The sequence below is a fragment of the Bombina bombina genome, chromosome 4, assembly GCF_027579735.1.
Source record: "Bombina bombina isolate aBomBom1 chromosome 4, aBomBom1.pri, whole genome shotgun sequence".
Taxonomy (NCBI): Eukaryota; Metazoa; Chordata; class Amphibia; order Anura; family Bombinatoridae; genus Bombina; species Bombina bombina.
In genome coordinates this window covers 821,561,370-821,577,440 of record NC_069502.1, presented here as the reverse complement: position 1 = coordinate 821,577,440, position 16,071 = coordinate 821,561,370, and the positions used below count along the sequence as shown (strand labels likewise).

Here is a 16,071-nt window from a genome sequence, read left to right as displayed (position 1 = left end):
TTCAACTGTGAGAGCAATAGTGAGTGGTAACTTAGTAATCTCTTGAAGACATTTAGTCTGGCATGTAGATCCCCAGGAAGTGAGTTCACCGAAAGTCCAAGAAAAAATGGGATTGTGAATCTGGAGCCAGGGTAATCCCAAGATAATGGGAAATTGCGGAGTGGGAATGACATCGAAACAAATTGTCTCAGAATGAAGTATTCCTACGGTGAGGATTAAGGGTTGAGTAGAAAACTGAATGTATCCAGAACCCAAAGGATCTCCACTGACCGTAGAGACTGAAATGGAATACTCCTTCTTTAGTAAGGGTATAGAATGAGTAGAAACAAATGTAGAGTCAATGAACACACCTCCAGCACCAGAATCAATTAGGGCTTGGGTATAGATCTTCTTTTGTCCAATTAGAAGAGTTACTGGAACAAAGAGTTTCTTGTATAGGGAATGACCACTATTTTGGCTTAACTCAGTTCCCTGGACTAGAGTTAAGCCCTGGCTTTTACTGGCCTAGTAGGACAATCCCTTAATAAATGTCCTTTAAGGCCACAGTACAGACATAAGCCAAGAGTCCGTCTTCTTAAGCGTTCAGTCTCAGTTAATTTTATACTTCCTACTTCCATGGGTTCAGCCTGATCAGTAGTAGGAGAGGCTGGAGTGACTGGACTAGAAAAACGAGGAGCTAAACGAAAAGGAGTTCGAGTGGCAGTCCTCTGTGTTCTATCCTTTTCTTGTTGGCGTTCACGAAACCTGGCGTCGAGACAGATACAGAGATTTATTAAGGCTTCTAAGGACTCTGGAAGTTCACGATACACCAATTCATCCTTGAGACGCTCAGAAAGTCCTTTACGGAAAGCGGCTCTGAGTGCTCCCTGATTCCAAGTGGTTTCAGAGGCAAGGGTGCGGAACTCAATTGCATATTGAGAGACTGGTTGATTTCCTTGACGTAAATCCAGGAGAGTTGCTTCAGCAGCGGATGACCTTCCAGGTTTATCGAATACGTTTGAGAATGTAGATAGAAATGTATCAACATCCAACAGTATAGGATCATTCTTTTCTAGCAAAGGTGACACCCAAGCCAAGGCTTTTCCTTTCATTAAGGAAATAAGAAACGTGATTCTAGAAGAGGCAGTAGCAAAGAGAGTAGGGCTATTTCGGAAATGAAGACGGCATTGATTCAAAAAGCCTCTACATTCTTCAGGATTCCCATCATATTTATCCGGAAGAGGAATCCTGGGACTTAGTTGTACCTGAGACTGATTGTTAGGAATCGGAGGAGGTAGTGCCTCAATCGGATTTGGATTGGGATTAGGATTGGGAGGTGCGGTAGCAACCAAATTTTGTAATAGAGCAGTAATTTGATCAAGTTTAGTGTCCAGAGACTGCAAGTGAGTGGCATGAGAACCCAAGAGCTGTCCCTGGTGAGCCACGGCCATAGATAATTCAGTGGGGTCCATTTTTATGGCCCGTTTGTAATGTCAGCCGCTCTGGAATCAATCCGGGATGTAACCCAACTGCTAGCGTGAATTGAAAGCACACGCTAGCACACTGAGAAATATCCAGGACGTGACCCACTTAGGAAGCAGATTAGAAGATAACAAAAATGAATATTGTTCCAGAATGCAGGAAAGCCACAAAGGATAAAACGTCCCTTTAAGTAGTACAAAGAACAAAAAGGAAATGCTCTTACTTTGAAACTTCTGAAAAAGGTCCTCTTTAGCAGGCTTGTAAAACAAAGGAAAAGTTCTCTTTTGCAGCTTGTAAAAGTATAATGTCCCTTTAAGCAGGTTTATAACAAACAGAAAGGCAAAGTTCTCTTTTGCAGCTTGTAAAAGTAAATGTCCCTTTTAAGCAGGTGTATAACAAACAGAAAGGCAAAGTTCTCTTTTGCAGCTTGTAAAAGTATAATGTCCCTTTAAGCAGGTTTATAACAAACAGAAAGGCAAAGTTCTCTTTTGCAGCTTGTAAAAGTAAATGTCCCTTTTAAGCAGGTGTATAACAAACAGAAAGGCAAAGTTCTCTTTTGCAGCTTGTAAAAGTAAATGTCCCTTTTAAGCAGGTCTTGTTTAACAAAGAATAGGTTTAAAGGTAAAGGCCAAAGCAAGGTCAGGCAGGCAGAAGTCGGCATCCAAATATCAGCAAAAGGTATAGGCAAAAGACAGGGTCAGGCAAGCAGAAGTCGGCATCCAAGTGTCAGCAAAAGGGTAATAGCTACAGGCAAGGTCAGGCAGGCAGAAGTCAATGTCCAAATATCAGCAAGTAGGGATTAGGCAAGAGGCTTGGTCAGGCAGGCAGAAGTCGGTACACAGAAGAATAAAACTGATATGGTACTCACAATCCAGGGAAACAAACAAACGGGCCCAGATTCAGATCTCCCGCCGAGATTTAAAGGGCAGGAGCGTAACCGTCATCAGAGGGGTGTGAGAGAAAGCGTCATGTTGCTAAGCAACATGACGTCAGAGACACAGAGGAGTTCCGGGAGCCGCGGCGACACGGCGATGAACGGAAGCGCTCATGACAATACTATGTAATCTAAAGAAGGCTCCTTGAATGTATGATTAGTAAACTTTATTGCACTGTTGGCAGAAATATATATACAGGTGGCCCTTGGTTTACGCCGGTTCAATTTGCGCCATTTCAGAATAACAACCTTTTTTTTCAGTCATGTGACTGCTATTGAAAAGCTTTTGGAAAGCAATGCACTAATTAAAATAGCCAGTAGGTGGAGCTGTCTGCTTGTTTTGCAGCAAAGTTATGCAACTTAACAGCCTTAAATTGATCTGTGTACACAGATCAGACCAGATCTATCGAGCAAAATTTAGCAGGCACTTCCCTATTATCTTCCTGTCCAGCAGCTTCAGGTGAGTGTGCCTAACTGCTTATTAATCACTGCAGATTGAAATGCATAGAATAGATGCAGACCCAATATTATCTAACATGCTAACAATTCAGAGAACTGCTTGCAGATAAATGCAAGTAAAAAAACGTTTTTGTTCATTAAACTTAGTTTGATGATGATACAATCTATATTATTAGGTTTATAATGCTGTTTAGCATTTAAAGTCTTAATTTCAAAGCTTTAAAAATAATGTATTAGGTGTTACTTATGACAATTTTGGGAGGGGCCTGGAACCTAACTCCCTCACTTCCCATTGACTTACATATAAACTGGGTTTCAATTTACAACGGTTTCAATTTACAACCATTCATCCTGGAACCTAACCCCCGGCGTAAACTGAGGGCTACCTGTATATAGAATATGATAATACAAGTATTTGATACAGAATATGGCACTTGATTTAGCTGTATTTGTTCAACACTATTTAAACAATGGTTATCCTGAATATGCCTTAATACATGCAAATAATTTTAATATGCTTCTATCAAACGTAACAATATACTTGGTGTGACTTAGTTAAGATTACTGCAATTAATTTTAGCCTAACATGTTATTAGAATATAGATTCCATACATTTGATTTCACATTTATTTGTTCATAGTAAGTTTTATAATGGTATATGTCCACAGTAAAAATGGATACCACCTTAAATAATACCACCTTCACAGATTATATTGAAAAGAAAAAAGATCCATCCAATCACCTATTAAGATGTGTATATAAAAAGATGTTTATTATATCCAATAACCATCTTGATAAAGCTGTGGTAACGGTGAAATGCGTTGATGGCATATTTTAAGAAAGGATCTCTTTTATAAATGGAGGATTGCACAAGATTAAATATAACTATTTTTAAAAACTGCACAGAGTAGGGATTCAACAGAAACTACATCTATCCTTCATTGATTAGCTGCCCAAACCATTGATTAGCTGCCCAAATACGGAAACACCAACAACATCAGACAAGGAGCTTCAGGGAGAAGCGGGGAATAGGCTAGCTACCATACAGGGCTTTGCAGACACCGGTGCCGAGGCTCATCTGAACGGCTAACATAGTAAGCTACTACAGAGATCCAGGGAGCCGGTCCAGTCTATAAGGTAGGCACATAAAGGGGTGTATAAGCCTGTATGTGTGATGCTAGCATCACCACTGGCAGTTTGGACTAATACACAGTTGTCTTTGAACAAACGTATCTATCACTTGAGCGTTACTGGAGCAATAACATAAATTGGGCAAAGTTTAATAAAAAAAAACAAAGTGTTAACAATATCATCAAAGAATAGACACATTGTATACAGAACACTAACGTTGAAAAAGCATTAAGGACTTCCCAAAGTTGTTCTTCACACCATAGGTGCTTGTTTCCTTATACTGTGGATATAAGAATATGCAGTGAGCCTTTTGATAAGTTTTAATTACATTAAGGTTTTTTATGCAAGTGATATATCTTTGATTTATATATATATGTTTAGGATATGACCAGTCATTTTTTATAATTTATAAAATTCTTGTGAATATTAAACTTTCATATATATATATGTTTTTGCAATTTAAAGAACCAAATTTTTGCTTTCTTTTTGTTTTTAAGTAAGTATTATGGTATATACCACTGCCAATTAGACAGATATATATAGACCGTACCCTTTAGCTGTAAAGTGCTCATATACACTTTTAAATCTAGTATCAAATACCTTCTACTTCTTAATAATAGACGTCACTGTGCTTCTTGGCATTGATAAAGCATTTGATGTTTTCTTGTATCCATCTCCTGACTTGTGCCTGTCCACAACATTATCCTAGAGATCCTTTGACAGTGCCTTGTCACCCATAGTTGATTGTTTGCTTAAGTTGCACTTCCAGGGAATGAGAGGCTCCAGGAAAGCTCTTTTCATGCTGAGCTAATCAATATGCTCACAGCTGATCACAGTTGAAGGTAAAATGGCTTTGTGTGTGCCATTGAGAAGGTTATTAGCTACACCTGATTGAATTTAAATATAATTTTAGGAGGGGGTGATCCTTTTTCCAACTCAGTGATTCTGTTTTTGAATTGCCTTTATTTTTGCCTGACATGTTGGTGCTATATCCTTCACTTGGATGTTATAAGTTGCACTGAGTAATTACAACTGGATAAACAAAAACTGTGTCTGTCTTAATTTCAGGCTGCAAAGCAACAAAATGTGATTATTTTCTAGGGGGGTGATTATTTTCAAAACCCACTGTACATCTGTAAATACATATAGACACCAAATAGACATATATATATATATATATATATATATGTGTGTGTGTGTGTGTGTGTGTATATATATCTCTTTAGACATGTATATGTATATATCTCAATGTTAAAGCTTTTTGTCTGCCTTTCTTCTGTTAAGTGTGATCAGTCCACGGGTCATCATTACTTCTGGGATATTACTCCTCCCCAACAGGAAGTGCAAGAGGATTCACCCAGCAGAGTTGCATATAGCCCCTCCCCTCTACGTCACCCCCAGTCATTCTCTTGCACCCAACGACTAGATAGGATGTGTGAGAGGACTATGGTGATTTTATTTAGTTTATTTCTTCAATCAAAAGTTTGTTATTTTTTAATAGCACCGGAGTGTGTTATTCCTTCTCTGGTAGAGTTTGAAGAAGAATCTACCAGAGTTTTTACTATGATTTTAGCCGGAGTTGTTAAGATCATATTGCTGTTTCTCGGCCATCTGAGGAGAGGTAAACTTCAGATCAGGGGACAGCGGGCAGTTTATTCTGCAAAGAGGTATGTAGCAGTTTTTATTTTCTAACAATGGAATTGCTGAGAAAATCCTGCCATACCGACATTATATATCATGTATGTATAATTTACATTTTAGTATTCTGGTGAATGGTACTTCACTGGAATTACACTGTGTACATAAAACTTAGCCTATTTTGCAGGGACTAGCAACAGGCTTTTTAATAACTCTTAATTATGTTAAACGTTTTTGCTGGAATGTAAAATCATTTTCATTTTCTGAGGTACTGGGTGAAGAAAATGTTTGGGCACTATTTTTCCACTTGGCAGTTGCTGGATCTAATTATGACAGTTTTAATCTCTCTCACTGTTGTGTGTGAGGGGGTGGGACCTTTTTTTGGCGCTTTTACTACGCATCAAAAATTTCAGTCAAAAGCTTATTGTTTTTGTCCTGCATGTTCCGGTTTATCTCTACTGAACCCAGGGATCTTCAATGCTAATTTGAGGGAAGTAATCCAACAGAGCTGTAAGATTGTAGTTGACTGTGATAAAAAACGTTTATTCTTTAACTTTTTTATGCCTCAGGGTTAGTTATTTCTTGCTACTGGGTACAAGCCTTTGCTAAATTGCTTTTTGTTTTACAAAGCTGATTGATTTCATCTGTTATATATATTCAGTGCTTTTCAAGCACAGTTCGTTTTTTCATTGTGTTTTAATTGTATAGTATTTCCAAATTGCAAGTTTATTTGCTAGTTTGTTAAACATGTCTGATTCAGAAGATGAGACCTGTACTATTTGTACTAACGCCAAGGTGGAGCCCAATAGAAATTTATGTACTAACTGTATTGATGCTACATTAAATAAAAGTCAATCTGTACAAATTGAACAAATTTCACCAAACAACGAGGGGAGAGTTATGCCGACTAACTCGCCTCACGTGACAGTACCTGCATCTCCCGCTCGGGACGTGCGCGATATGGCGACGCCAAGTACATCGGGGCGGCCATTACAAATAACATTACAAGATATGGCTACTGTTATGACTGAGGTTTTGGCTAAATTACCAGAACTAAGGGGCAAGCGTGATCACTCTGGGGTGAGAACAGAGTGCGCTGATAACGTTAGGGCCATGTCAGATACTGCGTCACAACTTGCAGAGCATGAGGACGGAGAGCTTCATTCTGCGGCTGACGGTTCTGATCCAAACAGATTGGATTCAGATATTTCAAATTTTAAATTTAAGCTGGAAAACCTCCGTGTTTTACTAGGGGAGGTGTTAGCGGCCCTGAATGATTGTAACACAGTTGCAATACCTGAGAAAATGTGTAGGTTGGATAAATATTTTGCTGTACCAACAAGTACTGACGTTTTTCCTATACCTAAAAGACTAACTGAAATTATTACTAAGGAGTGGGATAGACCCGGTGTGCCGTTCTCACCCCCTCCGATATTTAGAAAGATGTTTCCAATAGACACCACCACACGGGATTTATGGCAAACGGTCCCTAAGGTGGAGGGAGCAGTTTCTACTTTAGCTAAACGTACCACTATCCCGGTAGAGGATAGCTGTGCCTTTTCAGATCCAATGGATAAAAAATTAGAGGGTTACCTTAAGAAAATGTTTGTTCAACAAGGTTTTATATTGCAACCCCTTGCATGCATTGCGCCGATCACGGCTGCAGCGGCATTCTGGATTGAGTCTCTAGAAGACAATCTTAGTTCAGCTACGCTGGACGACATTTCAGACAGGCTTAGAGTACTTAAGCTATCTAATTCATTCATTTCGGAAGCCGTAGTGCATTTAATTAAACTTACAGCTAAGAATTCCGGATTCGCCATTCAAGCGCGCAGAGCGCTGTGGCTAAAATCCTGGTCAGCTGATGTAACTTCTAAGTCCAAATTACTTAATATACCTTTCAAGGGACAGACCTTATTTGGGCCTGGGTTGAAAGAAATTATCGCTGACATTACAGGAGGTAAGGGCCACGCCCTACCTCAAGACAAAGCCAAACCTAAGGCTAGACAGTCTAATTTTCGTTCCTTTCGGAATTTCAAAGCAGGAGCAGCATCAACTTCCACTACTCCAAAACAAGAAGGATCTGGTGCTCGCTACAGACAAGGCTGGAGACCTAACCAGTCCTGGAACAAGGGAAAGCAGGCCAGGAAACCTGCTGCTGCCCCTAAAACAGCATGAATTGAGGGCCCCCGATCCGGGATCGGATCTAGTGGGGGGCAGACTTTCTCTCTTCGCCCAGGCTTGGGCAAGAGACGTCCAGGATCCCTGGGCGCTAGAGATAATATCTCAGGGATACCTTCTGGACTTCAAACACTCTCCTCCAAGAGAGAGATTTCATCTGTCAAGGTTGTCGACAAACCAAACAAAGAAAGAAGCGTTTCTACGCTGCATACAAGAACTATTGTTAATGGGAGTAATCCATCCAGTTCCACGGTCGGAACAGGGACAAGGGTTTTACTCAAATCTGTTTGTGGTTCCCAAAAAAGAGGGAACTTTCAGACCAATCCTGGATTTAAAGATCCTAAACAAATTCCTAAGAGTTCCATCATTCAAAATGGAGACTATCAGGACAATTTTACCCATGATCCAAGAAGGTCAGTACATGACCACAATGGACTTAAAGGACGCTTACCTTCACATACCGATTCACAAAGATCATTACCGGAATCTACGGTTTGCCTTTCTAGACAGGCATTACCAGTTTGTAGCTCTTCCATTCGGATTGGCTACAGCTCCAAGAATCTTCACAAAGGTTCTAGGTGCTCTTCTGGCGGTACTAAGACCACGGGGAATTTCGGTAGCTCCGTACCTAGACGACATTCTGATACAAGCTTCGAGCTTTCAAACTGCCAAGTCTCATACAGAGTTAGTACTGGCATTTCTAAGGTCACATGGATGGAAGGTGAACGAAAAGAAAAGTTCACTCGTTCCACTCACAAGAGTTCCCTTCCTGGGGACTCTTATAGATTCTGTAGAAATGAAGATTTACCTGACAGAGGACAGGTTAACAAGACTTCAAAGTGCTTGCCGCACCCTTCATTCCATTCAACACCCATCGGTGGCTCAATGCATGGAGGTAATCGGCTTAATGGTAGCGGCAATGGACATAGTGCCATTTGCTCGCTTACACCTCAGACCACTGCAATTGTGCATGCTAAGTCAGTGGAATGGGGATTACTCAGACTTGTCCCCTTCTCTGAACCTGGATCAAGAGACCAGAAATTCTCTTCTTTGGTGGCTTTCTCGGCCACATCTGTCCAGGGGGATGCCATTCAGCAGACCAGACTGGACAATTGTAACAACAGACGCCAGCCTTTTAGGTTGGGGTGCCGTCTGGAATTCTCTGAAGACTCAGGGACAATGGAGTCAGGAGGAGAGTCTCCTGCCTATAAACATTCTGGAATTGAGAGCAGTTCTCAACGCCCTCCTGGCTTGGCCCCAGTTGACAACTCGGGAGTTCATCAGGTTTCAGTCGGACAACATCACGACTGTAGCTTACATCAACCATCAGGGAGGGACAAGAAGCTCCCTAGCAATGATGGAAGTATCAAAGATAATTCACTGGGCAGAGTCTCACTCTTGCCACCTGTCAGCAATCCACATCCCGGGAGTGGAGAACTGGGAGGCGGATTTCTTAAGTCGTCAGACTTTTCATCCGGGGGAATGGGAACTTCATCCGGAGGTCTTTGCCCAAATACTTCGACGTTGGGGCAAACCAGAGATAGATCTCATGGCGTCTCGACAGAACGCCAAGCTTCCTCGGTACGGGTCCAGATCCAGGGATCCAGGAGCAGTCCTAATAGATGCCCTGACGGCACCTTGGGACTTCAGGATGGCTTATGTGTTTCCACCCTTCCCGATGCTTCCTCGATTGATTGCCAGAATCAAACAGGAAAGAGCATCAGTGATTCTGATAGCACCTGCATGGCCACGCAGGACTTGGTATGCAGACCTGGTGGACATGTCATCCTGTCCACCTTGGTCTCTACCTCTGAAACAGGACCTCCTGATACAGGGTCCTTTCAAACATCAAAATCTAACTTCTCTGAAGCTGACTGCTTGGAAATTGAACGTTTGATTTTATCAAGACGTGGGTTTTCTGAGTCAGTTATTGACACCTTAATACAAGCTAGGAAACCTGTTACCAGAAAGATTTACCATAAAATATGGCGTAAATACCTATATTGGTGTGAATCCAAAGGTTACTCTTGGAGTAAGGTTAGGATTCCTAGGATATTGTCTTTTCTACAAGAAGGTTTAGAAAAGGGTTTATCTGCTAGTTCATTAAAGGGACAGATCTCAGCTCTGTCCATTCTGTTACACAAACGTCTGTCAGAAGTTCCAGACGTTCAGGCTTTTTGTCAGGCTTTGGCCAGGATTAAGCCCGTGTTTAAAACTGTTGCTCCGCCATGCAGTTTAAACCTTGTTCTTAATGTTTTACAGGGCGTTCCGTTTGAACCCCTTCATTCCATTGATATAAAGTTGTTATCTTGGAAAGTTCTATTTTTAATGGCTATTTCCTCGGCTCGAAGAGTCTCTGAGTTATCAGCCTTACATTGTGATTCTCCTTATTTGATTTTTCACTCGGATAAGGTAGTTCTGCGTACTAAACCTGGGTTCTTACCTAAGGTAGTCACTAACAGGAATATCAATCAAGAGATTGTTGTTCCATCCTTGTGTCCAAATCCTTCTTGAAAGAAGGAACGACTTCTGCACAATCTGGATGTAGTTCGTGCCCTAAAATTTTATTTACAGGCAACTAAAGATTTTCGACAAACGTCTTCCCTGTTTGTCATTTACTCTGGTCAGAGGAGAGGTCAAAAAGCTTCTGCTACCTCTCTCTCTTTTTGGCTTCGTAGCATAATACGTTTAGCCTATGAGACTGCTGGACAGCAGCCTCCTGAAAGAATTACAGCTCATTCCACTAGAGCTGTGGCTTCCACTTGGGCCTTCAAGAATGAGGCCTCTGTTGAACAGATTTGCAAGGCTGCAACTTGGTCTTCGCTTCATACTTTTTCCAAATTTTACAAATTTGACACTTTTGCTTCCTCGGAGGCTATTTTTGGGAGAAAGGTTCTTCAGGCAGTGGTTCCTTCTGTATAAAGAGCCTGCCTATCCCTCCCGTCATCCGTGTACTTTTGCTTTGGTATTGGTATCCCAGAAGTAATGATGACCCGTGGACTGATCACACTTAACAGAAGAAAACATAATTTATGCTTACCTGATAAATTCCTTTCTTCTGTAGTGTGATCAGTCCACGGCCCGCCCTGTTTTTAAGGCAGGTAATTATTTTTAAATTATACTCCAGTCACCACTACACCCTTGGTTCCTCCTTTCTCGTTGGTCCTTGGTCAAATGACTGGGGGTGACGTAGAGGGGAGGGGCTATATGCAACTCTGCTGGGTGAATCCTCTTGCACTTCCTGTTGGGGAGGAGTAATATCCCAGAAGTAATGATGACCCGTGGACTGATCACACTACAGAAGAAAGGAATTTATCAGGTAAGCATAAATTATGTTTTTTTTTCAAAAACCTGAGATCTCATATCTCTGAGCCCTTATATCTTTTGTTATGCAATATTTTTTAATCATTTTTTAATAATTTTATTAGATTGTGTTATTATGAGTGTAACTGTACTTTGTAATGTATATTTGGTGTGTTTTGTGACACTTTTTTGTTGTTTTGTGATCTCGTTTACTTTCAACTTGTAATACCAGTACAATTTAACCTGTGCAAAAGGAACGCAAAAAAACTATCGCTTGCACACAAACGTTTGCACTACACACATAGTCTGGCCCTTGGGCTTTGGTCTGCAGACAACAAAGCTAGCCACAATCATACTTTTAATATAAAGTACATTGTTTTGCAGCTGCAATAAGTTATATCCAATTATGAAAGCTGTAGCATGGTTAGCCTTTAATAGTTAGTATGGTGCATTTCAAGTTTCGAGAATTAGAAAATTCACAGTTTTCAGAGGTAAATTACGTTAAAAATTGGCAAAATATACAATATATTGCAAATTTGTTTCATTACACATTACTAAACGTTTTACATAAAATCTCAATGTGTTTACTGTTCCTTTAACTACTTTTTTCAGGAGTTAAATGAACTTGCTAACCTCTGCATTTTTGTGTTGCATCTTTGTTTTGAAAAAATATGTCAGCCTTGCTGTACTCCATACAGAAAAAGACAGTTGTTTATACATTTACAGGTGGATTCGTTCACCACCCCAACATTTTCGGAATCCACCTGGATACAGCGTAGGCAAACGAAGCATTAAGAAAAAAAAACATGTAACCGCCCGCACAAGATATTAACAAAAAAAACACGCAACCGCCTGCACAAAATAACAGAAAAACCTAACAGACCACACGAAGTATAACAAACACCTAAACTGCCAACCCCCACATCGCAAAATAATAAAGTAATTAACACCTAATCCGTAAATTAAACAATGCAAATAACATAATTAAACAATTAACCCCTAAACTGCAAACCCCCACATCGCAATAAACCTTAAACTGCCAAACCCCCACATCGCAATAAACCTAATTAACCTTTTAACTCCTATACCGCCAACCTCCTACAACGCAAATAACTAATTTCATTACTAAGCCCCCTAACCTAACACCCCCTAAATTAATCCCATTTACATAAAATACTGTTACAATTAAAATAAAAAATTCTAACATTAATTTAAAAATAAAACCTAAGATTAAATTACAAAAAAATATCTAAAATTACAAAATATAAAAAAGTCTAAAATTACAGAAAAAATTAACAAAATTATCAAAAATAAAAAATAAATCTAATCTAATACCCCTATGAAAATAAAAATCCCCCCAAAATAAAAACACCCCCTAAACTACCTATAGCCCTTAAAAGGGCCTTTTGTATGGCATTGCCCTAAGTTAAACAGCTCTTTTACATGAAAAAAATACTGTCCCCCTAACCCCCTAAAAGTAAAACAACCCCACCCACCAACCCCCCAAAATAAAAAATCATAACACTAAGAAAACCTAAGCTATCCATTGCCCCTAAAGTGGCATTTGTATGGGCATTACCCTTAAAAGGGCAATCAGCTCTTTTACAGCCCAAAAAACCCTAATCTAAAAAAAACAACTAACACTAAACTACCAATAGCCCTTAAAATGGCCTTTGTACCAATTACCCCCTAACAGTAAAACCCACCCAACCAACCCCCCAAAATAAAAAAAACTAAGTCTAAAAAAACTAAGCTACCCATTGCCCCTAAAGGGTCATTTGTATGAGCAATCCCATTAAAAAATTAAAAAAAACTTAATCTAAAAAAAAAACAAACAAAAAAACCCTAAGTCTAACCACAAAATAGGTACTCACAGTTCCTGAAGTCCGGTGGTGAAGGTCTTCTTCCAGGTGGCTCCATCATCTTCTTTCTTCATCCGGAGCGAAGGTGGCACGGAGGTGTGGAGCGGTCTTCCCCGAGGCATGGATCCGGAGTGGCAGTCCTCAGCGGCGTGGAGGCTCCTCTTCATGCAGTCGTCTGCTGCACACTGAAGATTGAATAAAAGGTACACCATTTATATTGGGGTACCTTGCATTCCTATTGGCTGAAATTTTGAAATCAGCCAATTGGATGAAAGCTACTGAAATCTTATTGGCTGATTTGAACATCCAATATGATTTCAGTAGCTCTAATCCTATTGGCTGATTTCAATGGAATGCCTTCCATTACATTTTTAGTGTACAACGGAGATCGTATGAAGAAGAGCCTCCATGCGGATGAGGACCGCTGCTCTGGATCCGCACGTTGGGGAAATACCGATCCACAACGCCTTTGCTCCGGGTGAAGATATAAGATGATGGAGCCACCAGGAAGAAGACTGTCACCTCCAGACTTCAGAAACTGTAAGTACCTATTTCAGTTTTATTTTTTTGGGTGTGTTTTTTTTTTAGATTAGGGCTTTTTTTATTTTTTTATTGGCACTAAAGAGCTGATTGCCCTTTTAAGGGCAATGCCCATACAAATGCCCCTTTAGGGGCAATGGGTAGCTTAGGTATTTTTAGACTTATTTTTTTTTATTTTGGGGAATTAGTTGGGTGGGGGGTTTACTGTTAGGGGGTAATTGTTAATTTTTTTAGCTAAAACAGCTGTTTAACGTATCCACCAATTAGCAAGCACTACCTAGGTTCTGAACCAAAAATGGGCTGGCTCCTAAGCTTGCATTTGCTTTTCAAATAAAGATACCAAGAGAACAAAGAAAAATTGATAATAGAAGTAATTTAGAAAGGTGCCTAAAATTGCACGCTCTATCTGAATCATAAAATAAATAAATATGGGTTTATTATCCCGTTAAGCCTTAGCATGGAGGCTGGGAAATGGTCTAGGTGTCATAACCTGTCTTTTACCCTTGTGGCAGATACTTATACAGAACAGTTAAAATGTTTTCAAAATAAAATAATTATGCTAGTAATAAATAACATTACTCTCATATTTCTTATTAACAGGTGAATTCACAAACTGCTGTTATCCTTGTCATGGTCAGAGTGCAGATGCTTCTTCCAGTCTTCTTCAAAAACAAAGAAACCACATAGGAAATTTATGTTCTGAATGTGGGAAATGCTTCACAGATAAATCATTTCTTTTTGACCATCTGAAATCTCATTCAGGAAATAAAGCATTTCCATGTTCTGACTGTGGGACATGTTTTACTCAAAATTCAGATCTTATTGATCATCAGAAAATTCATACAGGAGAGAAAGCATTTTCATGTTTTGAATGTGGAAAATGTTTTACTTGGAAATCATATCTTATTAGGCATCACAAAGTTCACACAGGAGAAAAAGCATTTTCATGTTCTGAATGTGGGAAATGTTTTCCTCAGAAATCATCTCTTATTACACATCAGAAAATTCATACAGGAGAGAAAGCATTTTCATGTTCTGAATGTGGGAAATGTTTTACTCAGAAATCATCTCTTATTACACATCAGAAAATTCATACAGGAGAGAAATCATTTTCATGTTCTGAATGTGGGAAATGTTTTACTTTGAAATCATTACTTATTAGGCATCACAAAGTTCACACAGGAGAAAAAGCATTTTCATGTTCTGAATGTGGGAAATGTTTTACTCAGAAATTATCTCTTATTACACATCAGAAAATTCATACAGGAAAGAAAGCATTTTCATGTTCTGAATGTGGTAAATGTTTTACTTTGAAATCATATCTTATTAGGCATCACAAAGTTCACACAGGTGAAAAAGCATTTTCATGTTCTGACTGTGGGAAATGTTTTCCTCAGAAATCCTCTCTTATTACACATCAGAAAATTCATACAGGAGAGAAAGCATTTTCATGTCCTGAATGTGGGAAATGTTTTACTCAGAAATCATCTCTTATTACACATCAGAAAATTCATACAGGAGAGAAAGCATTTTCATGTTCTGACTGTGGGAAATGTTTTACTCTAAAATCATGTCTTATTACACATCAGAAAATTCATACAGGAGAGAGAGAATTTTCATGTTCTGACTGTGGGAAATGTTTTACTCAGAAATCCAATCTTATTGAACATCAGAAAATTCATACAGGAGAGAAAGCATTTTCATGTTCTGTCTGTGGGAAACGTTTTACTCGGAAATCATATCTTATTATGCATCACAAAATTCACACGGGAGAAAAAGCATTTTCATGTTCTGACTGTGGGAAATGTTTTACTCAGAAATCATGTCTTAATAGGCATCACAAAATTCACACTGGAGAAAAAGGAATTTTCATGTTCTGACTTTGGGAAATATTTTTTTTGAAAATCAAATCTTATTGATTATCTGAAAATTCATACAGGAGAGAAAGAATTTTCATGTTTTGGCTGTGGAAAATGTTTTACCAGAAAATCAACTCTTATTGATCATTAGAAAATCAATACAGGAAAGAAAGCATTTTCATGTTCTGAATGTGGAAATGTTTTACTTGGTAATCAGATCTTATCAGACATCAGATTTTTTTTTTATATATATATATATATATATATATATATAAAAATATTTTTTTTATTGAGATGATATATGTATGAAAGAAGTTTTGATTTCAGAACATAGTCTTCAAATGACTTACAATACAAACAATTCATAAAATGAACATATAAACATGTTGCCATGTCATATATCAGTGCAGATGGATGATCAAAGTTCAATGGCAGAATATAAGAAAATATATAAAGGAGAGAAAGGATTTTTATGTTATGAATGTGATAAATACACTAAAAGAAAATGAATACCCGTTAAGACACAAACAATAATAAATCAAACAAAAACAATGTGTTAGTGCAAAAAGGATATTCCAAAAAAGTCAATTGGAGATTAAGTGCCAACTCCAAAAGGGCATATGTGATCCCAGGGATTACTTCTCAGTAGAAACAAATGATGCAGTTGAACTCCAAGGGTTAATTTAACTGCAAATAAAACAGA

The 16,071-nt window shown here is 38.9% G+C and overlaps 1 protein-coding gene across 1 annotated transcript in view; it reads left to right on the top strand.

Annotated features, from left to right (window-relative positions):
- LOC128657113 (gastrula zinc finger protein XlCGF26.1-like) overlaps nt 1–15,552 on the top strand; it is a 38,522-nt gene extending 22,970 nt beyond the window's left edge. The window contains exon 5 of the mRNA XM_053711362.1: nt 14,110–15,552. Within this exon, the coding sequence (XP_053567337.1) occupies nt 14,110–15,389 (1,280 nt within the window). The 3' untranslated portion in view covers nt 15,390–15,552. The remainder of the gene's footprint in view (nt 1–14,109) is intronic.
- Nucleotides 15,553–16,071: the final 519 nt, after the last annotated feature.